The sequence below is a fragment of the Macaca mulatta genome, chromosome 14 (assembly GCF_049350105.2).
Source record: "Macaca mulatta isolate MMU2019108-1 chromosome 14, T2T-MMU8v2.0, whole genome shotgun sequence".
Taxonomy (NCBI): domain Eukaryota; kingdom Metazoa; phylum Chordata; class Mammalia; order Primates; family Cercopithecidae; genus Macaca; species Macaca mulatta.
Window position 1 is genome coordinate 71,731,887 of NC_133419.1, and position 25,605 is coordinate 71,757,491.

The following is a 25,605-nucleotide window of genomic DNA, read 5'->3' on the forward strand; positions in this document are numbered from 1 at the left end:
TCCCCACTGCCCTCAGCTTAAACCTTGAAGCATGGAATTCACAGCATCCCCTAGTTTCCCCAACCCAATTTGATCCTCTCCATCTGTATTGGAAGGAGCAGTCTCCCTTCCTAGGCTTTTGGATGAAAATGAGAATGAGAATGGATATGAGTGGCTCTGCTGAGTAATAATCCTAGTAAGGGCAATCCCTTTGTGCAAGAGAAAGGAACAGCCCTTGAGCATAACTATCCAGAGGTTCAAGGGGCAGAGTTGAATAAATGGGTATCCAGAGTGAGATAGAACTAAAAAAAAGCAACAGAGTAAACAGACTGCAGCCCAGAGGCCAGGACTGGGCTGTGGTCACCACTTCAGAGATGAGAAGTACTTCCAGAGGGGAAGGACTTTCTGAGTGTCTCCTAAGCTTGTTCCAGGCAAGGTCAAGGCTACTACCTGTGATCCTAGTCTACCATCTTAGGTATTAGCAAGAAAAGTCCCTGCAGCTGCCAGACAAAGCTGTGGAAGAAAAAACTTTCACAAATTATTTTCCAGTATACTTTTTGAGACCTTGTAAAAAGACAAAAATACCCAACGGAGTATTCTGGAATGGAAAGCCAAGTTCTAATCTGTCTCTGCTCTCAACTAGCTGTGAGACCTGGAGGGAATTACCCTTTTAGAACCTTAACTTACTATTCTAAAAATGTATATTTTAATTCCTGCCCCACCTATAAACTCTTCTTGTCCAAAACCCCAAAACCTATGTCCCCTGTCTTGGTTCCCTAATTTCATGAAGGATGCTATGTCCATTCAGTCACTCAAGCTATAAACCTGAGTGTCATACTAGATCCTCCCTTTCCTTCACCACTGTAGCCAGTTACCAAATTCATCATGTCTTTTTATCCCAAGGCCTCATTACCTCCCCTAGTGGTCTACTGGAATGTTTTCCAAATTCCTGTAGTCTTCCGCTTCCTTCCACAGCCACTAAAATGTTATTTCTAAAATGCAAATGTGACTGATTCATATTCTCTTAGAAACCCTTTTGTAGTTTTCCATCTCCTAAAGGCCAAAACCCTTTCCTTTCAGAGCCTTCATCATTTTAGCCTCAGCTGTTTCTCCTTCCCACCAACACATATCCAGTGTTCTAACCACAAACATACCGTATTCTCTTGAATCTCCATGTCTCTGCACACAGTGTTTCCTCTGCCTAGAATACTCTTTCTCCTTTCCCTTCACACAGGATGTTAGCACAAATTCATCTCTTTGGTGAAGCATTCCACCCAGGTACACACTGTTAGTCACTCCTTCCTCAACACCCCCATAGCACTTAATAAATTTTCCCATAATTATTTATATATCTCTCTCAGACAAGATTGTAGTTCTTGATGGCGGGGATTGTGTCTTATCACCAGTGAACCCCTATGCCCGGCAGAGCCTGGCACAGAGTAGGCATTAGTAAATGCTTGTTGAAGGAGTGAAGGAAGTGAGGGCCCAAGTGAGAACTAATGTGAAAGTGCATAGTTTAGGCAAAAGTGCTATAGGGTCATGAGGGAAGAAAGTCGTTACTCATTTTTAGAGTCAGCAAACCCCAAACACAGAAGGGGAGAAAGTAGGCTGACCTTAAAAAGGAATCCCAGAGCTGGGAACAAACAGGATAAGAAGAAGATTCCCCACTGCACACACCCCCAGAGTTGATCAGGCAGCAGCTGGCAGGCAGAAACCAAGGTAAAAGCAGCAGAAAGGGAAGGAAGGGAAGAAAGAGAAGAGAGACAGCTGATACCCCAAGCTCTCTGAATGCCCAGGCATCACAGCGGTGCTGTCAGAAGGGGGTGTGTCAGGGTAGGGCTCCGTCTGGAGGAAATAGGAAGTGCTGTGGTGGTAATAAACAGGGTGGACATGGACGGTGGTGATGGTGGTGGTGGTGGTGGTGGTAGTGGTGATGGTGGTGGTAGAAGAGGAGCAAGAAGCAGCAGCAGAGGCAGATGGAGAGCTCGTCCCGTAGCCTTCAGAACTGAAAGACTGTCCAGATGAAAGGCTGCGCATTCGCCGCAGAGATACCCGGCTTGTCAAGAAGTGGCCAGCCTCGCCCTCTACCAACCTCTGAGATCCCAGGCCATGCTGTGGCTCCGTCAGGCGCTGCCGAACACTGCTCTGCAGGCTAGGGGCTGCAAGAAGAATGAAGAAAGTGTCAGGAGGGGCCAGCCCACTTTGGGCTAGCAGGTAAAGAGGTGCCCATGAATAAATGCTTGCTGGAGACCACCCTGGGCCTCTAATGCCAATTGGGAGGATGGGGCACCTCCTCCCAGAAACCTCCCACCAGGGGTCCTAAAAGGCTGGGAAATTGAAGATGAGGTGCCCGGGTCAGTTTTAGTGGCAATTCCAATAGAAGGAGACCTATGGCCAATGTTACTATAAAGGGAAGTGGCAAGGCAGTTAGTGAGTAGACACAGGCAAGGAAGGGTAGGATAGGGGCTTGGGACAAGGTCCGGGAGAGTACTAAGAACCAGCCTTTTCAGAAAGCCAACCTCAGGAAATAATTCACAGCATAGACAAGGACTTATACATAAACATGTTCACCATTAATAATTGAATGAGAAGTAAACATAATTGTTTACTTTTTATTAATAGCTGTATGAAAGTAAACATAAAGAATGAACAATGGGAAAATGATAATATATCCAGTTTCTGGGATACTATAGAGCTATTAAAAATGATGCTTATAAAAAGACTTTAAGAAAAGAGGAAAAATGCCTATTAAAATGTTCAGAGGGGAAAAAGGATACAGAATTATATGTACTAGCCTTGAGCTTTGGAGTACCAAACACTAGAGTTTGAAACCAGGACTTTCACTTCTAGTTGTGACTTTGAGCAGCTGACTTCCCCATTTTAACTCCTAATTTCTAAAATCCTGCAGGGTTCTTCTGAGACTTCACGATAATGTCTTTAAGGCACCTGTTTCAGGTTATGGCACTCAATAAATGGTAGTGGCTATCATTATCTTAACCACATAAAAAGTTTCACAGACAAAAGAGTGACAGAGAAGGTGCTCAAATATGGTGGGACTATGGATGCTTTTTATGCTAATGTTCACTCTTTTTCACTTTCCAATAAGCACATAAACAACAAAGAACCAGCTCTTGGATCAGGCTGCAAATCAGGGTCCTGGAGATAATGGCCACCATGCCCAGTGAAGGGACACATGGGCACCAAGTAACTTAGGAATATGCTAGTGCATCCCCCCCTTGGGCTCACTCCCAGCTAAAAGAGAGTACAGACCTTTCTTCTTTCTCCCCTACCCTGATAGATAGGCTTCTCTGCTTTCTCCCTAAAGATGAGAGAAAGGGCCTCTTACAAGGGTGAGAGAAGCCTTGGAAGGGCCATCAGGGAGAGAGCATAGTTCCATAGTGATAGAGAGTTCAGGAGGCAGGGCTTCTATGCTGGTAGCTTTCAAAGTATGAAAGAGAGGCTGAAGAGGATGAGGAAGTCTGGAATAGGAGGGGAAGGGGGAGAAAGAAGGGGGAAACTGGGAAGAAAAGGGAGAAACAAGAAAAAGAGAAAAGAAAGGGATGATTTTTCCTTCCCTCTTTCCCTCCCAGCCCAGCTGGAAGAAGGGCTACCAGGTTATCTGCATAGCTGAGCTAAAGGGAGAAGCCTAAGCCTTCCATTACCAGGGGTGTTCTCTAACCAGCTCTTGCCAAGCAGGCTGATTCTTCTTACCCCCGAACTCCTCCCTGTAGTTAGTAGGGACAGTGCTGAGGGGATAGAGGGAACAGGCAGGGGCATGAAGCAGGCAGGAGAAGGGACCCATGGGGTAGGAGTGTTGATTTAGTCCCAAAAGTTGGAAAAACAAAATGCCCCAAAGGGGCTCCTCAAACCGGGGTATTTCCAGAGGGACTGATCATCTGAGCCGGCGGATGTAGAGCAGAGAGAGCGGTCACTGAACCTACGCCCCATCAGCCAGGCAGCATCTAGGGTCAATAGCCAGGCCAAAAAGGAGAATAGAATCTGATTTATGGAGGGCTTTGGCCTGCCATCAATGTAATAAAGGAAGGACTGGGGGCAGGGATTGGGTAGCTCAGAGCTAATTAAGGTCCCTCCCAGCCTGGAGAACACAGAAGACTTCAGATCAACAAGTCAGGATCAAGCTCTGCCTGTCAGTGATCCTGTCCTTGTTAAGCCTTTGATTAAAGGCCTAACAAGTTATCAGATCAGAAGAACCAAGAGGCTTGGCCAGGGGCAAAGTATTATTGACAAAATTACAAATAAATTCTGTCTGGAGTGGGAATCCAGCCTTATTAAAGAATGTGAAAGTAAGCCCCTAACCCTGCCCCAGACTTCTGCCCTCCCCTGTACTGGCAGAATATGGGCCTAGGGCAATAGCTTTACCATAAGGGCTATTCTACTTACTTAAAATAGCATCTGATCCAAAGAAAAATTCAGTTGTGGGCCAGTAAGGGAAAACTCCCTTCATTCACTGAAGAATTCCAGTGTTATTCCATTTGGTTCTGCTCTACTCAACTCTCATCACTTGCAGGGGAGAAAAGGGAGAGGGAAGACCCAGGACAGAGGAAGAGAGGGTGGGATCCAAGAGTCCAGGTGGAAAGTCAGACATGCTTGTGCAGGAGATCCCTCCTGGGCAAGAATGCCTTTCCAACTTAGAGGATTTAGGACTATATCACTTTAAGGGACTACTGCTTTATAGGGCCTCTCACAAAAAGACAAAGAGAAACATCATTCCATTCATCTACTTTAGCAATTAAGAATAATGAACAAAAATCAAAATAAATAAGTTCAATAAATAGTCAAAATGAATGCCATTTTTACATTGAAATTCACTAAAGGGCATTATTTTTTATAAAGGTAGATAGAATGGTAGTTAGGGACAATAAAGTGAAAAAGACTGAAGGGAGACACACTTAGCATAATAGACCCAAAGGGGCATACAGAGCATACAACAAGGAAAGAACACCAAAAGGACAACTATAAAGAAATAACCTGAGCAAACTGTGCTTTATTGACCAAGGTCATGAACTATTGAACTATCTTCCTGGGTATCTGCCCCATCTGCTGTTTACGCACAACAGAGACCAAAGACTTCTCAACCTGTGCATCAAAAGCTCCTTCCTTCATCCCCCCAAAGAGGTCACCTACACTGCATGGACAAGGGAGACACAATCTCCTCATCCATGTCATCCACGTCGTCAGTCATGATGAAGTGGGCAGGGTTGGGGCGTGTACTGCCCATCCAGCTGGGGTCTATGTTGAGGGCAGCCACCAGTGAGTGGATGCCAGGGTTATTGACAATCTGGAAGCCACAGAGGATCTCGATCTGTTGCCAGCGGTGCAGGCGCTCCCGCAATGCTGCTGTCACCTCGCTCAGTGCTTGCCTGAAGACAGAGGAAAGAGAATGGCAGGCATGGACTTGGTGTGAACCCCAATAGGAATGAAGCCTCTTCTCAGAGGAACAAGTTTTGAGAATATGTGTGAATAAAACACACAATAAACTCATAAATTTAAGAGCAAGGCGAGAGATAAATAAAGGCTGAAGGAGGAGACCAGACCTGTCCCTCCACCAATGAGGAAATGGAATTGGTGTTGGAGGCCCTGTATGCCCTCAAATTCTGAGGATGATATGGACATTGCCAGAGTAGATAACTGGTGTTACTTACTTAGCTGTTAGAATTTTATGATCTACATCATCCAGGGAAGAGCTGTGGGCCACATGGAAGGTGCCAAAGAGTGTGTTTCTCTTCTTTTTTATCTTCTCAGCCTGCAAAGATGAGGCCCCCAGTTCAAAAAGAGCAGGGATTCAAGGTTGGAAGAAATAAGACAGCCCTTCCCCTATGGCTGGGGCCCACTCCCCCTAGCCCAACTTAGACTGCACAAGGAAAAGGAAGAGAAAGAGGAAAAAGAGAAAGGCAGGCAAGGTAGAAGAAAAAGGAGGGGACAAAATAGAGAAAGCGAGGGGAGAAGCAAAGGGGTCCTTGATAGCCCTTTTGCCCCAGGAGGACCTCTGTCCCCATGGCATCCTGAGGCTGGCAGAGCTTTCCCTCTGCCTGCCTCCACTTATTTCATCTTTTCCAGAAGATAGGCGGGAATGCCCCTACACCCTCATTCCCTCCTCCAGAAGCCTAAGGACACTGTCAGGAGCTGAACATTAGGAAAGAAACAGAACCCACCACCAGGATATCTCTTCACCCAATGGGAGGAACAGGGAGAGGGAAAGAAGAGGAAGATATGCAGGTAAAAGGGAGAAGGGCAAAAAGGAGAAAAGAGGGCAATAGAAGGGCAGTTCTCACCCCCTCCTTGGCCACCAGCAGCTGCTTCTCAGCATTTTGCTTCTTGATGTTGTAATATTGCACCTCCACCTCATGTGTCAGCTGCAGCCACTTCTGAAGGGCCTCTGGAGCATACCATGAGCTGTGTGATTCTAGCTCCTTCTCTGCTTTCCTCAAGGCCTCCCGAACCTGTGCAGCCAAAAGGATGTGAGTTCATTTACTGCTATTAATACTCTCCAACACCTCTGTATGATGCTTCAGAACTCAGACTTCTTATCTGCTTTACAACTCTCCCAGGAAGGAGAAAGGGTAAGGATTATTTTCCATATTTTATATAGAAGAAAGCAAGCTCAGAGAAGAAAATTAACCTATTCAAGGTCCACAGTGTCAACCAGAACCCAAATTGAGATGTTTTTGTTCCCAGACGAAGGCATTCTTTTCTATCACATCAGCTTACTTTCCTGGTCATGCAGCAAGTTCCAGCAATCTTCCCTGATCTCTTCAGGAACAGGTTAGCTAATGAATCATCTTCTTTTTTTTTTTTTTTTTTTTTGAGACGGAGTCTTGCTCTGTCACCCAGGCTGGAGTGCAGTGGCCGGATCTCAGCTCACTGCAAGCTCCGCCTCCCGGGTTTACGCCATTCTCCTGCCTCAGCCTCCCAAGTAGCTGGGACTACAGGCGCCCGCCACCTCGCCCGGCTAGTTTTTTTGTATTTTTTAGTAGAGACGGGGTTTCACTGTGTTAGCCGGGATCGTCTCTCGATCTCCTGACCTCGTGATCCGCCCGTCTCGGCCTCCCAAAGTGCTGGGATTACAGGCTTGAGCCACCACGCCCGGCATGAATCATCTTCTTACCAAGAGTCAGGGTCTGTGCTTAGACTTCAAGACATCACAACGTGACAGAAAAAGCACTGGTCAGGAATCTGAAAATCTGGTTCTTGTCCCTGGTCTGTCACTTAACTGGCTGTGTGACCCTGTGCTTCCTAAACCAGTTCTTAATTCGGTGTGAGGCAGGACTTTCTCCCATGCAAATCCAAACTATCAGTGAAGGGGTGATCTCAGGAGAGAGTGAGTTCCCTGTTATGGGAGGTATGTGAAGAGCTCATGTCAGAGAGACCTGAAAAATGATTGGCACTTCAGAAGGGTATTGTCCTGAATGCTCTCCAGAGTCTCCTCTAGCCCAGAGACTGTGTCTATGATTCTCTCAGGGAGTAGAGCAAGTGGGCTTTGAAAAGAACTCTGTACAAGGTGGGAAGACAATGAGCATGCCCACACCTAACAGAGACATTGTCAACAGAAGCCAAGACATGAGAGGACCAATGTATAAGTAGAAATAACCAACTTCTCTGCAGGGAGCACGCAATGAGGCAGTCCAAAGCACTAAAGTGTAAAAGACTTGAAAGTACATACAGACATTATGTACACAGGGTTTCTTGCTGTCTCATCCAAGCTACCAGCATAAGTGATCTCCAACTCTCCTACCTGAACAGAATCCCAGAGAAGATGCTTGAAAGCAGTCTTATTATCCCCAGCTTCAGCCAATGAGGTAAGCATCCCATAGCAAGCCTGAGGTCCTCTCCACAGCCTAAGATAGGCCAGGAGGGCCTCAGCTAGGGACAGAACACCTTTATTCCTTTGAGAGGCAATGAAAGTGCCAATCTTCACTTGGTTTCTGTTCCCTGAAAAAAAACTAAAAATAGCCCACTCCTGTTTATGTAGCTTCTAAATGAAGACTAAATACTTTAGAAACTAATATACCAAGTCTGAAAATTTATGATCAAGTACTAAATTAAAAGCAGTTTAAGGAATGGGATAAGCTAAGCAGGGAATAATGGATGAAGAAGAAAAAAAAAGAGAGCAAATAGAGGGAAGCATGACAGTCAGGGAGGCATACAAAGGGGCTGGCCTACAAGGCTCAAAACCTGTTGGGAGCCAGGCACAGTGGCTCACACCTATAATCCCAGTACTTTGGAAGGCCGAAGAGGAGGATCACTTGAGCCCAGGAATTCGAGAGCAGCCTGGGCAACACAGTGAGACCTCATCTTACAAAAAATTGTGAAACTAGGCCGGGCGCAGTGGCTCAAGCCTGTAATCCCAGCACTTTGGGAGGCCAAGACGGATGGATCACGAGGTCAGGAGATTGAGACCATCCTGGCTAACACGGTGAAAGCCCGTCTCTACTAAAAAATACAAAAAACTAGCCGGGCAAGGTGGCGGGCGCCTGTGGTCCCAGCTACTCCGGAGGCTGAGGCAGGAGAATGGCGGGAACCCGGGAGGCGGAGCTTGCAGTGAGCTGAGATCCGGCCACTACACTCCAGCCTGGGCGACAGAGTGAGACTCCGTCTCAAAAAAAAAAAAAAAAAAAAATTGTAAAACTAGCCAGGTGGGATGGTGTGCACCTGTGGTCCCAGCTACTCAGGAGGCTGAGATGGGAGGATCACTTGAGTCCAGGAGGTCAAGACTGCAGTGAGCCAAGATCATTCTACCACACTCCAGCCTGGGCAACAGAGTGAGACACTGCCAAAAAAAAAAAAAAAAAAAAGCTGTTTGGTTAATGAGAGAAGTAACTACAAAATAAGGAATGGAGGAGATGGAAGACAGACAGACAGAGACAGACATATCATGCCATGCACAGTAACAAATGTCTGATGGGAAGACAACATATGGGCAAGTCAGAGTTCTTGTCCTTTTATTTTGTAGCTGTGGTTCTCAACGTTGTAACATACTGTAACCACATGGGGAACTTTTTTACTTTATTTTATTTTGAGACAGAGTCTTGTTGTGTCCGCCAGGCTGGAGTGCAGTGGTGAATCTCAGCTCACTGCAACCTCTGCCTCCCGGGCTCAAGTGATCCTCCCTCCTCAGCCTCCTGAATAGCTTTGGGACCACAGGCGTGCACCACCACACCCAGTAAATTTTTTTGTTGTTGTTGTTAGAGATGGGATTTTGCCATGTTGCCCAGGCTGGTTTCAAACTCCTGGGTTCAAGCGATCTGCCCGCCCTTTGCCTCCCAAAGTGTAAGGATTACAGGCGTGAGCTACCATGCCTGGCCAGGAACTTAAAAAATACAGATATCTGGGCCCCAACCTAGAGATACTGATTTCATTGATCTGTGGTGTTTGCCTGGGCATTAAAGTAGGCTTTCCAAGTCATTCTAATATGCAGCCAAAGTTAATAAACACTTATCTACATGTTTTAAATAAAGTGTTATCACCTGACTTCCACTTCCCAGTAAGATATAGTAGGTCATAGGAGAAAAACAATTCTGATCCAACATAACATCTGGAAAAAGCTGTATACATTTTATGAAAATTGTGTTTTCAAAATTGTTTTTATTTTGAAAAATTTAGAAAATATGTTATTTGTGTAAACATCTAAGGGGTTTTATGTAGTTATTATTATTTTTATTTTTATTTTTGAGATGGAGTCTTGCTCTGTCACCCAGGCTGGAGTGCAGTGATGTGATCTTGGCTCACTGCAACCTCCGCCTCTCGGGTTCAAGCGATTCTCCTGCCTCAGCCTCCTGAATAGCTGGGATTACAGGTGCCTACCACCATGCCTGGCTAATTCTTGTATTTTTAGTAGAGATGGGGTTTCGCTATGTTGGCCAGCCTGGTCTCAAACTCCTGACCTCAAGTGATCTGCACGCCCCGGCCTCCCAAAGTGCTGGGATTACAGGTGTGAGCCACTGTGGCCAGCCTGATATAGTTATTTTAAATGAATTAATAAATATTTTTAAATTTTCTGTTTTAATTTCTAATAGGTTAAATATCAACAGTATTATCACCTATCAAAATGTTCTTTGAGGTCTTAAATAGTTTTTAAGAGTAAAGGGTCCTGGCTGGGTGTTGTGGCTCATGCCTGTAATCCCAGCACTTTGGGACGCCAAGGCGGGTGGATCGCCTGAGGTCAGGAGTTTGAGACCAGCCTGACCAATATGGTGAAATCCCTTCTCTACTAAAAATACAAAATTAGCCACGTGTAGTGGCAGGCACCTATAATCCCAGCTACTCAGAAGCCTGAGGCAGGAGGAGAATTGCTTGAACCTGGGAGGTGGAGGTTGTAGTGAGCCGAGATTGTGCCATTGCACTCCAGCCTGGGTGACAAAAGCGAGACTCCATCTTAAAAAAAAAAAAAAAAAGAGTAAAGAGTCCTAAGAACAAAAAGTGTGAGAACCACTAGACTAGATAAACTAAAAGTCAGAGAGAAAAAGCCTTTCTAAGATGAGTTTTCAATTGTCAGTCATTTTCTTCCTGGGAGACACTGATGATTTTAGGTGAGAGCTGAAAATTGCACTGGACCCACGTAGAAGATCTCCACTGGGGCACCAAGAAAACAGCCTACGATGTGGCAGAACTGCATCTCTCATAGTCTTTCAGGGTTGAAGAGAAAGAAACTAACAGCTTTCCATTTAAAAGTCAGGGAGGGACATATCTGAGAAACTGGGACAAATGAAAGCTACACCAAGTTTTACTAAAACTACAACCTAGTTCAAATGCAGCTCGATCTCTGATTGGCTTGAGGTGATCAGTTCCTTAATACACTCCACGAAAGAAAGGGGGAAAACTACCTGATGGAAGAGAAAATCATCTGGAGCCTCTATTTTTTTAAATACACACTGTCCAGCATGTCATAAAAATAAATTACTAGACATAAATGGCAAAAAAAAAAAAAGACTAATAATCAAGAGGAAAAATAAGCAGTCCCATAAATGATCCAGATGTAAGAATTACCAGACAAGGACTTTAAAATAATTACGATTGCTATGTTAAGGGAAATACAGGAAAAGATGGATACAGTAGATAAAAGATAGAAATTCTGGACAGGGAACTGGAACCTATAAAAGAGTAAAGTGGATATTCTAGAATTGAAAAATACATTGTCTGAGAGTAGGAACCCACTGGATGGGTTAAACAGCAGAATGCTTACAGTAGAATGCAGAATTAAAGAACTTAAAAGATAGATCAATAGAAAATAACCAAATCAAAACACAGAGAGAAAAAAGAACAGAACTGAGCATAAGAGACATGTGGAATAGAGTTAAAAGATCTAACATAAATATTACATTCTCAGAAGGAGAGGAGAGAATGGAGCAGAAGTAATATTTTAAGAGATACATAAGTGCTAAAAAGAATGTATTTTCTAGAGTTAGGCAGAGTGTTCCATATGTGTCAAGGAATTCAAACTTATTAACCATGTTTTTAAATTTTTTATATCCTTATGGATGCTATTGGTGACTTATTATTGAGAGAAGTATATTAAAATCTCTAACTTTGATTATAAAATTTGTCTAGTATCATTTTAGTTCAGTCAATATTTGCTTTATATTATTTTAGACTATATCATTAGATGTATCCAAATTAAGGGCTATTATATATTAAATTGAATTCATCTACTTATCATTATGAAATATCTATTTTTGGGGTCTAGTAATACTTCTTGACCTAAAGTTTACTTTATATTAATGTAAATATTACATTTATATTAACATACAGCTACCTTTGCTTTATTTCACTTAGCAATTGCTTTAGGTCAATACTTCATGACCTAAATCCTATTTTATATTAATATAAATATTATATTTATATCAATATATAGCTACCCCTGCTTCATTTTGCTGCTTTATTTTGTAACATATCTTTTCTCATCCTTTTCCTTTAAGCTTTTTTTGTGTTCTTATACTTAAAGTGTGTCTCTTATAAACAGCATATAATTGAGTTTTGGCATTAATCCAATCTGACAATCTCTGACTTTTAACTGAATTGCTTAGTTTTTTTTCATACAAATCAAGTCTCAACAAGTTTCAAAGGACTACACCCACACAGCATATGTTCTCTGACCATAGTGAAATTAAACTAGAAACCAGTAAAAGAAAGATAAGTAAAAAAGTCCTCAAGTGTTTGAAAATCAAGCAATATACTAGATAACCATGTGCCAAAAAAGGAGCCACAATAAAAATTAGAAAACTTTTGACCTGAATGATAATAAAAATATAAAATAGAGATTCTTGAATGATCACCTTACTTGAGGGGAAAAAAAAGATCCTTGACAGCCTACTTCATATCACATACAAAAGTTAATTTGAAATAATATCCCTAAATGTGAAAAGACAAACAATAAAGATTCAGAAGAAAATTTAGGGAAATATCTTGGGGATAGGGAAGGATTTCTTAAACAAGAAACAAAAAGCAAAAAGTATCAATTTTTTTTTTTTTTTTTTTTTGAGATGGAGTCTCGCTCTGCTGCCCAGGCTGGAGTGCAGTGGCACTATCTTGGCTCACTGCAACCTTCACCTCCCAGGCTCAAGCAATCCTCCTGCCTCAGCCTCCCAAGGAGCTGGGACTACAGGTGTGTGCCACCACACCCAGCTAATTTTTGTATTTTTAGTATGGATGGGCTTTTGCCATGTTGGCCAGGCTGGTCTCGAACTTCTGATCTCAAGTAATCTGCCCGCCTCAGCCTCCCAAAGTGCTGTGATTACAGGCATGAGCCACAACACCTGGCCGCATCAGTCATTTAAAAAACTGATTAAATTAGAAGCCCTTAAAATCAAGGACTTCTGTTTATCAAAAGACAATATTAAGAGAGCAAAAAAACAAGTCAAGGCTGAGAGAAAATATTTTCTGTACATGTGTGTATTTATACTGACAAAACACTAATATCCAAAATATATAAATAATGCTTACAAATCAATAAGAAAAAGACAATCCAATTTTTAAAATGAGAAGAGATTCCCAAATCAAATGGCCAATAAATTTATTAAAAGGTATTTAATAATATTAGGGAAATGAAAATTAAAATCACAAGATACTACTATACATTTACCAGAATGTTTAAAATTAAAATGCCTAAAAATACTGAGGTTATGGATCAACTAGAATTCTCTTACATTGCTGTGGCAGTATAGATTGGTACAATCATTTTGGGAAACTGTTTGACAGTTTCTAAAAAAGCTAAATACATGAATACTCTATTATATGTCCAACAGAAATGAGTGCTTATGCCCACCAAGAGACATATGCAAGAAGATTCATAGCAATATTATTCATAAAAGTCAACAAAGCTACAGACAACCCAAATATTTATCAACGGAAGAGTGGATAAATTATAGTATACTCATACAATAGATGAGTAATTCAGCAATGGAAATAAACCAACTATCACTACATGCAACTTTGATGACTCTCATAGACATAATGTTGAGTGAAAGAAACAAAACACAAAAGAGTATATACTGTATAATGCCATTTATATGAAGTTCAAAATTAGACAAAACTAACTGGTTGGGGCCGGGTGTCGTGGCTCAAGCCTGTAATCCCAGCACTTTGGGAGGCCGAGACGGGTGGATCACGAGGTCAGGAGATTGAGACCATCCTGGCTAACACAGTGAAACCCCGTCTCTACTAAAAAATACGAAAAAAACTAGCCGGGCGAAGTGGCGGGCGCCTGTAGTCCCAGCTACGGGAGGCTGAGACAGGAGAATGGCGTGAACCCGGGAGGCGGAGCTTGCAGTGAGCTGAGATCCGGCCACTGCACTCCAGCCTGGGCCACAGAGCGAGACTCCGTCTCAAAAAAACAAACAAACAAACAAAAACTAACTGGTTTACAAGTTGTGACAGTAGTTAACTTTTGGATGAAATATTAACTGGGGGAGCAAAAGTGAGTTTTCTGGGGTGCTGAGAAGGTTCTGTATTTTGATCTGGGTGGTGGTAACACAGGTACATGCATATGCAAAAGCTTGCCAGCTGTATACTTATGACTTGTACACTTTATGTAAATCCCTCAAAAAAAGAAACAAAATAACTGTTATCACCGATTATCCACTGTTCTTTGAAAATCATAGTGACTATTTTTATAATTTTCTTTTTTTTGGTTTTTTGAGACAGAGATTTACTCTTGTTGCCCAGGCTGGAGTGCAATGGCACGATCTCGACTCACTGCAACCTCCGCCTCTGGGGTTCAAGCAATTCTCCTGCCTCAGCCTCCTAAGTAGCTGGGATTACAGGTGCCTGCCGCCACACCCAGCTAATTTTTTTGTATTTTTAATAGAGATGGGCTTTCACCATGTTGGCCAGGCTGATCTCGAACTCCTGACCTCAAGTGATCCACCTGCCTCGGCCTCCCAAAGTGCTGAATTACAGGCATGAGCCACTGTGCCCACAGTGACTATTTTTTACAACTTGAACTCTTATTGGTAAGAGTCCAGTGACTCTAGAGCATAGTCTTTGGATCACATTTCAAATTCCTCACACATGAAACTTCCAGCCAGACCCTGGGCCCCTGCCCTTTGCCCACCCGTCAAGGTGTCCAGGAATTTGTGGACTCTCCTACCTGCTCCAACTCCTCCTCAGCATATTTTTGGCGGCTCCGCTCATTCTCAGTACCCTCCCGCAGCTCCTTCAGCCGCTGGGCTTCCTGCTTAGCAAGGTTGATCTCATCGCGCAGCTTCTTCTCCAGATGGACCTTCTCCACCTCCACTGTGCGGTGCTCCTCCTGGGCCTTGTGCAGCCTGGGGGGCAATGCAGGGAGCTGGAGGAGGCCAGGCAAGGGGGTGCCACCCAACATGCCATGAGTCATGGCACCAAAGAGGAAAATGACGGCTCCAACTCTCAGCATATATTCTCCCTGCTCTGCTGACTGTCTGGCTCTGAGCTAACTCAGGGCCAATAGAAACCACAGTTATTACCTAATTCACACCTTGACCATCATTTTGCTGCCAGTAATCAAGGCTGTGGAGCCAGGTTCTCAGGCATCTGAATCCCTCCTCTAAACTGTCTCATACAAAAATCATAACAAGTACCAGTTTACAAGGTATTTCCCATTTGTCCTCCCAGCAGATAATGATATATTGGTACCATTATCAGCCTGGGACAGGCAGATATGGAGCCTTAGAGAGGGAAAGCAACTTGCAGGAAGAACTGAGGCTAGAATTCCAATCTGTGTAACTTCAAATGCCACAATTAATCCCCTTATGTAGTGGTATCTAGAAAGTTCAATAAATGTAGAATACCCTGCAAGCTAGACAAAAAGATCCAGGAAAAACCTAATGGCTGAGAAATGACTGGGGTGGTATCAGAGGGGTGGATTAAGGAAGATGAGGAAGGAACTATTGAGCTAGACCTCTTGGATTCCTGAGCTTCTGTTCCCAGAAGCAAAAAACAAACTAAATTTATGCCAGAGGGGCTGGGCAGGGCTCAGGAGAGTCCCCTGCTGCCCCCAGGCCCTGAGTCCCTTTCCCAAGTATCTTCCTTAGTGGATAAGATCTCAAGGGCATGAGTTATAATGTAAGTCTACCCTTGCACCGTCACACACATTCCCTCAGTTCACTGACAAAACCTTCCATCCAGCTAAACAAGCCTTCTCCCTTCCTCACTTCTTTCCTCCACACGGCTATCTATATTAATACACTCATTCATTCATCTATTCATTCACCAAGTTCTTTCAAGTGCCTACTAAGTGCCAAGCCCTGTGCTAAGCCCTAAACGTATGGCAATAAATCAGAAAGCTGTCCCTGCCACTAAGGAGCTCATGATTTACTCCAACAAAGACAAGTAAACAGGTAACTGTATACAGTGTGACAAATTCCATAATAAAATTATCATATATATGATAAGATATATATATATCTTTTCACTATAGAATTTATTTTATATACATATATATATTTTATATATATATATATATATATGATGTTGAGTGCACCCAAAAGATGGAGTAATCAGCTCTGCCTGACAGGAGTGAGGGAAAGAAAGGGAGACTTGGGCTACACCCAGAACAAAGACTAAGAATTTGCTAATCCCTTTGGAAGAGAGAACGGACTTTACTGTCTGGTCTTCCTTTCTAAGTAAAAACCACCAGATTACCAGGGGACCAGATTAGGAAGGGGAAAGGATGGTGAAGAAGAGATAAGATATATAGTTTAGACTTGAGGTATGGAAAAGGATAGACTACAGAACAAGAAGGACCCTGAGAGAACACTGATCACTGAGATAATTAAGTAGATGAAACAGATGAAACAAACAGAACTCAATCTGTTAAAAACAAAACTCTAAGTCCAGAGCTATCAGTGGCGGAGACCTCAAAAGGTATCGTGGAACAAGCAAGGAGGTAAGAGGAAGAAATGTTAGGCTGCAAGCTCCCGCGAATTGTAATCTGCCTACTTGGTCCCTGAAGAGAAAGGGAGTTGAACCTCCTGAAAATGAACACCAGATGGCAATACATGCATAGGTAAAGACAAACCAGAGGCGCCATTTCCTGCCATCTCCTTCCCTTGCTGAATGTCCTTCTTTATTGTACTCTTCCATGACCCAACTGTATAAAGTTACACCATTAAGGATACTGTCCTCTATGAAAGCAGCCTCTTGAGAAAAGCCAATACTACGATAAGTCTGTCCTTTATAATAGTGAGCTCCTTTATAGTAGAATCAAGACTGACCCCCTTTCATAGTGCCAATAAGGTCTGTTAGAGATGGAGATCAATAATTATTGTTGGGTGCAGAAATGAGCAAATAAATATACAATTAAGCACTGCCCCACTCCAAGGCAACAACCATTAGCATTGCAATTAGTCCTGCCTCTAAGCAGTTGTGTGACGATGAGCAAGTTTTGCCTGCTTTGGGAATCAAAATTCCTGCCTGCCTCAAATAATTATCTTGAAACTCAATGAAATCCTAACTGGAATGTACATGTAGAATTATATTTATTCACACAAATTATCAGGAACTCTGTAATAAAGCTCTGTAAAAGCTGGCATTGCAGGTCTGTTAATACAAGGAGGAACAAGGTGGCAGTGGGCTCTGGACACTCAGAGGAGGATGTATGTGTGCATGTGTGCAAGCCTATCTCTAGGGGGGAAAGGGGAGGGGTGTCTTTGTCTCTTTCTAAGTGCCGCAGTGGTCACTTAGCTCTGGAGGTCTTAGGGAGCAGGGAGTGCTGGGAGCTTAGTTTTATCCCCAAACTTGGAATGTCTCCTGCCTAGATTCTTTTGCCTTTGGAATGGAAACAGTACACGTTTTTCAAACAAATGAGGTATGGGGACTGCTCAGACAGCAGCAGTTAGCCCCTAATTGGCAAAGGGCCCAAGAACAAGGGGCCCAGCAGAGTAGCCAGGATTCAGCTTAGAGATCAGACCCCTCTCGCTCCCTAGAAGCCCAGCCCATGGAAATAAACCCAGTAAGTCTGCTACCTCAGTAAAAGCAGCACCCTGGAGTGTCAAAATTCCTAGTTTACTACTTACTGATATATGACCCTGAGCAAAGCACTTACCCTCTCTGAGCCTTCATTTCCTCAACTCTAATAGTACCTACTTCAAAGGACTATAGTGATTAAAAGCAATAATGCATTTAATTATTTAACAATACCTGGCTCACAAGAAGTCTTTTCCCCACCCCTCCAAAGAAAATAGTGTTTACCATTTAAAAATAACACAATGGCTGGGCACAGTGGCTCAGGCCTGTAATCCCAGCACTTTGGGAGGCTGAGGTAGACCTCTTGAGTCCAGAGTTCAGGAAAAGCCTGGGCAACACAGCAAGACCCCTGTCTCTACAAAAAATCAAAACAATTAGCCTGGCATGGTGGCATGCACCCAGCTACACAGGAGGCTGAAGCAGGAGGATCTCTTGAGCCCAGGGGGTGGAGGCTGCAGTGAGCCATGTTCATGCAATTCAACTTCAGCCTGGGCAACAGACCAAGACCCAGAGTCAAAAAAATAATAATAATAAATAGAAATAAATGAAAAGACAAGACTTCATTTCCTTTTACATGAATTCCTGCAAAGACTTCCCAACTAGAGTCCCTAGGCTTCCAGAATCATTTTCTAAAAGACAGTCCTGAATAGGCCTCTCCTCTTCTCGAAAATAAAACCACCAAAAAAACCTGATTTGACTCTCTATTGCCTTCTGCATCCTACTAACTTCCCCACATGCATCTTAAGGTCCCAGGGATCTGGCCCCACCCTATACACTCAACCTTAACACCCAGGACCTCCCTACCCATCTTTCAAGGCTACCTCCTCAGAGTCCCACATCCACTCATTCACCTCTTTGTCTTTCTAGTCATTAGCATTCTTATCCTATAAGCTGAGTCTGGAACTAAGTCTGCATTAAGTGTGCTCTCACTGCTGCTTCTTGTGGGTGTGTAAGTTTTGTTTCCTCAGGAACAGTGAATTTCTTACAACTGCCATCACAGAACTGGTTACTATATGTTAGGAAACACACAGGCTGACTGACCGACTGACTTAACGGGCACTCTCTTTTCACAGCTAAATCTTCTGCCATAGTTTTGAAGTCATATTTTATTTTAACAGAATCCCACACCATATGAGTTGGAAGTGTTCTAGGAGAGTTTAGCATTCTCCTAGGTCAATCCCTTCATATTACCAATGAGGAAATAAGTCCTGGGAGGGAAAGAGATTTCTCCAAAGTCATACAGCAAGTCAGCGTTTATGAGATTTAGATTCCTTATAAGAAAGAACTAAGGCCAGTAAGAAGGAAGGTTTGTGAGGTTTCTTTGGGGAACAGTAAAGAACAGTTCATTGTATCTATTTATATGCTAAGAGAAGCAGTCCAGAGACGGATGAAGGAAGAATGACCCCCTAACAAGCAATGGGAAGCTCAAGACCTCTGGCAGCTACACATTTCTCCCTCTGAAGCTAAGAGGCAAAAAAGATAGAAACAAGTTTCTCCCCAGGAGGAATAACTGCCCAGGGCACTTGGAATATCAGCAACCTAAACTTGCAGTGCAGTTTTGGAAGGATGATGCAGCCTGGGCTGCCATGTTAACAAGGTCTCAGGGGCCAAGTGGCTCACACTCAGATGGAAATAGGAGGTTCCCAGGAGCCAAAGGTAATGGCAGGGCCTTACCTTTCCTGAAGGTCATGCAGACTCTGCTCAGCTCGGTGTAACCCCTCCAAGTCCTTCATCATCTTCTTCATGTGCTCCTTGGAGTAACGGTTCTGGATATAGGCAAACCAGCAGCCGCCCACACCAATAACGATAGACACCACCAGCATGAAGTCCTTGAGGTGATTATGGCGGGTCACTGCCAAAGAGGGGAGGGCATGGTGAGTTAGGGTGCCTACTGCACACTTAGCCTTGCAGACTCCACTGCACACTCTCCCACTCTCCCACTGAGAAGGAATTAGTTTCTCTTCTTAGATACACAATTCCCATACCCTATTATAGTAAGCTCTATGTCTATCTCTCTGCTAGCCAAGGCTTTGTTTTGAAATGAGAGGCCTTACAGCAATACAGGAAGCTTATTAAATCACACTTCCTTAAGATGCAGTGAAGAGGAGAGAACTAGTGCCTTCTCAATATACCCTAGCCATCTTTGGGCTAGGATGAGCCCATATGCCCAGATGTAGTGGCTTCTGTCCTACAGGGTAAGCAATTCTAAAGTTCCACAGTAGGTAAATGGAGATGACTGGTATAAAGGATATAAAGCAATGTCACCAGAAGCCTTAGTTCTGGCTGTAGGACTGAAGTCACTGTAGGAACTAGGTCTCCTGGACTACCAGGCCATTCTTGGCACAGATCAGGGAAAGGTCCAGAAGTCTCAATCTACGGTGAACATTTCTAGGCTACTGTGAAATCCAGAGACTCTAGAACAGGATAGCATCAAGAAATTGATATTGATGAGACATTACACCTACCAGAAACTGAGGGGCAGAGCTATTTCCAGAAAACACCTGGTAGCAATTCAGTGAAGCATGAGGGCCCCAACCACCAACTGGGGTTCAAAGAATGCCCATTGTCCAGAGCAAAATTTAAACGTTAAACAAGAAATGACACCAAAAGATAAAAAGCAAAAGCCACATCCTAAACACTTAGCTAATCAGGAGAGAGGCACTTCTGGAACTAACATTGTTCCTGGTATACCAGATCTGGGCTCTGTGCCACAGCACAAAAGACTTGAAAGGGGCACTATAAGGAGACGGCTGCTCCTGCATCCTCTGTCTAGGTTGTGCTGTGGGCTCAGAGGAGCCCTGGATGTGGGAGTCAGAGAAAGAGGGAAAAAAGGGAGTTATTATGCCAGGGCTAATGACCCTCTGTGCACAGCAAGTTGCCCTTAGACAGTGGAGGAGGAGGTAGGACTGGCATGATCCTTGGACACAGTAAGGACGTGAGGCTGGTGGAAATCCAAAAGGACCCGGGTCGAGCCACCAAGTTAAGGGAGGGTCAAGACACCAGAAAAAGAAACCATATGATACTGATGCCCATAGTTTGACAAAAAGAGTTACCATCATAGCTGCTCACAGAAAGGCTGAGCAGCAGGACATGGGGATGAGATGGGATCAAAGACAAATTAACACATCCTATTTCCACCCAAGGGAGGGGGGTTACTAGGTCAGGGTGGTGGCCATGTCCTTCATATGTTTATTCTAGGCTCTCTGAAAGAAAACCGAGGGTCCTCTCATGGCCATCCCCTAGCCTCCAGGCAGGCTACAAGTCTAGGCATACTTAAGCCCTCACTCTCCTACCTTTTGGGTTCCAAGAGGAGCTATTTCTGCAGCACAGTGAGTTGTCTTTCTTCCTGGAACACACCTGCCTCCTCCAGAGCCACTACCAGAGCCTGGGGTATTCTTTGTCTCCCCTGTTTGTTAAGGACTTTTAATCTTGGTTTCCTAGGGTTTCTCAACTTCAATATCCCCTTTATATTCTTACCAAAAGTCAAAGGTATCCTTGTTCAAACAAGACTCCACGCAACGAGTGCTTCCAATACTTCAAATACTTAAGGTGGGTATGCAGATTGAGCCTAGTTATTTCATTTGGTTTCTTATTCTACGTTATCCAGTTCAATTTGCCAGAAAAGCAACCACTCCTGCTCACTGAGGACTTTCCCCTATTTTCTGAGCCAATGAAGAAGGAAGATAAGGCATAGTCTTTTCTTTTCCTATCTCCAACTGCCCCTGACCTGCAACAATTATTCTGTCGGCCTCCCTGCACTTTTCTCAATATTCCTGCTGAAAGCACAAAGGGCACACTAGCCCCTAGCCCAAAACTAAGCACACTGTAGGCACACGTTAAAAATTGAAAATAGTAGCTACCATTTATTTAGGGGAAATTGGGGCACAGAGAACCTTAGAAATGTGTCCAAGGTCACAAAGCTACTGAGTGATAGAGCTAGTCAGCTTGATTTCAAAGCTGGAACTCTTTATTGTATCTTGTTTCCTCTAACGGAAGTAGAAGATGGATAACATCTCCTAACATCTCCAAACACCCCTAACATCTGCAAACTGGTACTATTTGGAGAGCCCTAGATGGGCCTGTAAGCCCAGAGCCAACTCTGCAGAGTGAAAAAGACTGTAAAGGGCGGTGTGTAAAGGGCTGTGGTCGCATGGGGAGGACTGAGCATGCCTTCTACTGTCAGAAAATGGACCTTGAGGTGGCCCTCTGCTGAGCCAATCTGATCCCTCTTCCCTTTTCCCAAGTTCTGAGGCTGCTGTGGACAGATGGCACCTGTTCCCTCGGCATGCCCTCTTGGCTACTGCATGACAAACCTTTTATGTGAGATATGTCAAGCCTCAGACCAATAGCAGAATTTTTATTATGGCTCGGTGAGGTGGCCATAGCTCACAGCTGTACCAAGTCTAGGTTCTCTGGGGTGTTTGTGTGCTAAATGACTGATGATGAGGTCTAAGTGTCTGCTCATTCAGCCTTAAGAACTCATCCTAACTTCAGAACACAGGTCAGACCCAGTACAGGCCTCTAGGTACTAAATGGGTGTTAAAGAATAGCACTGAAATAGGGATTTTTAGTCCATGCTCAGAGGGAAAATAAAGTCTAGAGGGGCACAGATCAAGGGACTATTTGTAAACATCCAGCAGGCACGCCCCCACCCCTTTCAGAAGTTTCCTGGCAAAGAGCTCCTTAGTATTTTCCTCAGACTCCAGCTGGCAATTTTCAAAAGTTTCATTAGACAAGCATCAGTAGAAAAATATAAAAACAATATTTGCCATCAGGACAGCTGCTGATTTCTAAAATCTTAGCTTCCAGGAGTATACCCAGTTCTATCAGAATCCTTGAATGAGAGAGCCACTAAGAACCTTTAATGACCAAACCCATTTTACAGAAAAGGAAACCCAAATCCAGGCAGAACTGAATTGCCAAAGGTCACTTAATAAGGCAAGGACCAAGCACAGAAGTCCTAAAAATACAGGAGGCAGACACCAGGAAGGAACAGACCTCCTGTCTTTTATACAGAACCCTTATTAAGCAAGGAGTTCCTCCCAAAAATCATAAAATGTCACAGCTGAAAGAAACTGTAGGGAGGAATCTCATAATACAAATCATAAAACACACCTGAGAAAAGTGACCTACCCAAGGTCACACAGTGAGTGGCAATTTTGAAAAGGGACCCAGGTCACCTGCCAATCCAGGGTTCTTTCCCAAACTTCAAAGAAGTCGTCTGAATAAAACTCCAGGAGCTACAAAAAAATCAAGCTGTACAGGCATACACTGCAAGTTCAGTTTGAGGCCACTGCAATAAAGCTAATAAAGCAATAAAGTGAGTCACACAAATTTTTTGGTTTCCTCAGTGATAAAAGTTATGTTTACGCTATACTATAGTCTATTAAGTGTATAATAGCATTATGTCTAAAAATACAGTGTGCGTGCCTTAATTTAAAAATAACTTATTGCTTAAAAATTCCGACACAGACACTCAAAAGTGAGCACACGCTCTTGGAAATATGGTACCAACAGCTTGATCAACACAGGATTGCCACAAACCTTCAACTTGTAAAAAATGCAATTATCTGCAAAGTGCAATAAAGCAAAGCACAATAAAATAAGGTATGCATGTATATATTTATTAAGACATAATTCACAGAGCCTAAAATTCTAAGTCTCTCTCTTAAAATGTGCAATTCAATGGTTGTAGTATATTCACAAGGTTGTGCAACCATTGACAAAATTAATGTTAGAATATTATCATTACCCCAAAAAGAAATGCCATATCTATTAGCAGTCACTTCCTATTTCCCACTGCCCCCACTCCCAGCCCCAGAAATCACTAATCTATTTTCTGTCTCTATGGATTTGTGTATTCTGGGCATTTTATGTAAGTGAAATCACAAAATTATATAATATGTGGCCTGTTGTGACTGGCTTCTTTTACTTGGCATGTTTTCAAGGTTCATCCACACTGTAGCATATATCAGTACTTCATACCTTTTAGTGGCTGATTAATATTCTACCGTATATATATACCATTTATTTTTCCATTCATCAACTGACAGACACTTGAGTTGTTTCCACTTTTTGGCTATTATTCTAATTTCAACACATCCTTACCAACACTTGTTACTGTCTTTTTTATTATATCCTAGTGAATAAAAAGTGTTACCTCATTGTGATTTTGATTTGCATTGCCCTGATAATGATGTCAAGCACTGTTTCAGGTGTATATTGGCCATTGAACTGTGGACATATAAATATATGTTCAAATCCTTTGTCCATTTTTTGTTTGTTCGTTCGTTTTGAGAGAGGGTATCACTCTGTCACCCAGGCTGGAGTGCAGTGGCATGATCTTGGCTTACTGTAACCTCTGCCTCCCAGGTTTCAGTAATTCTCATGCCTCAGCCTCCTGAGTAGCTGGGATTACAGGCATGTGCCACCACACCTGGCTAATTTTTGTATTTTTTTAGTAGAGACGGGGTTTTGCCATGTTGGCCAGACTGTTCTTGAACTCCTGTCCTCAGGTGATCCGCCCACCTCAGCCTCCCAAAGTGCTGGGATTACTGGCATGAGCCACCGTCCCTAGCAAGAATTTTTTATGTATTCTGAATAGTAAAGCCTTGTCAGAAAAATGTTTGCCAATACTTTCTCCATTTTGTGGGTTGTCTTTTCACTTTCTTGGTACATTCTTTGAAGTATGAAACTTTTTTATTTTGGTGAAGTCCAGTTTATCTATTCTTTCTTTTGTTGCATACGCTCTTTAAAAAATAATTTGAGGTAAAATTCACATAATATAAAAGTAACCATTTTAAAGTAAGCAATTCAGTGGCATATAGTACATTCATGATGTTATGCAACCACCACCTCTATCTAGTTCCAAAACATTTCTATCACTCTACAGTAAAATTTTTTACCCAGTAAGTGGTTTCTCCCCATTCCCTCCTCCCACCAATCCCTGCCAACCATCAGTCTACATTCTGTCTCTGTGGATTTATCTATTCTAATCATTTCATATTAACAGAATCATACAATATGTGATCTTTTGTGTCTGGCTTCTTTCATTTAGCATAATGCTTTCCAGGTTCATCCACATTGTAACATGTATCAGAACTTCATTCCATTTGTAGGTGAATAATATTCCATTGCACCACAATGTATTTATCTATTCATCTATTAATAGATATTTGGGTTGTTTTATTTTTTGGCTCTTGTGGCATGTGCTGCTATGAACATGCATGTACGTGTACTTGTTTGAGTACTTGTCTTCAATTCTTTGCATGTATACCTAAGTGTGGAATTGCTAGGCTCTATGGTAACTCTGTGTCTAATTTTTGAGAAACCACCAGACTATTTTACATAGAAGCGGAACCATTTTACCTTCTCATCAGCAATGTACAGGGGTTCCAATTTCTCTACACCCTTGCCAAAACTTGTTTTCCATTTTTAAAAACTATTTTTATTATAACTGTCCCAGTCAGTGTGAAGTATATTCTTAGCTTCAGTACCTGTGCTCTGCCTATCTCAGGAAGATAGTTTTCCTGCTGATCTCTGGCCTTCCTTAAGTTAGATCACATGCAGCACATGGGCTACATGCAATAAGCCTAAGAGAAAAATACCCCTGTCCTGGTATCAGTCCAACCTGCTCCACCAGGGCCCCTCTCGTTGGCTCTGATATCCTGGACCCTGTACCATGTCCCCAGCATTCTGGTTCCCATGGCTGATTTTTCCAGATAAAATCCTTGACTGCTTTAAGCTGCAGTTTCTACTGTACCCTTTCAGACATGGTAAATCTGATTTTGATACAGATATAGCTTGATAATATATATTACAAGGCTAAGGAAGACTTTCAGGCTGCTGAAAACCTCCCCTTGCTGGGTGGTGACAGAGGAGAACCTTTGCAAAAGTAGCCTAGCTTTTATAGTTGGGTATGAGTGTTCTTGGTGTGTACAAAGAGATGTGTAAGTTGTTAACAGGGAGAGTTTAATAAGGCCACTTCCACTTCTCATCTTTCAAGACTCAGCTCAAGAATTACTTTCTCCATAAAGTTTCCTGGACTCCAATAGGAAACTCCTCCCTAGTATGTGCCCCCAGTTGAACTCTGGAAAGACTTACATAATAGCTATAATACTTACTATATTTGTTGACACTTTACTATATTTGCTGACATAGCTATCTCCA

General features: G+C 43.0%; 1 protein-coding gene across 14 annotated transcripts in view; it reads right to left on the reverse strand.

Moving 5' to 3' along the window:
* The window catches only part of STIM1 (stromal interaction molecule 1), a 219,746-nt gene that overhangs the window by 4,565 nt on the left and 189,576 nt on the right, over window positions 1-25,605 (reverse strand). For 7 of the 14 annotated variants that reach the window (XM_077961177.1, XM_077961178.1, XM_015115040.3 and 4 more), the window contains 6 exon segments: window positions 19,111-19,288; window positions 14,582-14,759; window positions 6,273-6,440; window positions 5,643-5,743; window positions 5,125-5,360; window positions 2,072-2,138 (listed from right to left, as the gene is read on the reverse strand). In XM_077961177.1, coding sequence (XP_077817303.1) covers window positions 2,072-2,138; window positions 5,125-5,360; window positions 5,643-5,743; window positions 6,273-6,440; window positions 14,582-14,759; window positions 19,111-19,288 — 928 coding nt within the window. 14 annotated transcript variants of the gene reach the window in all.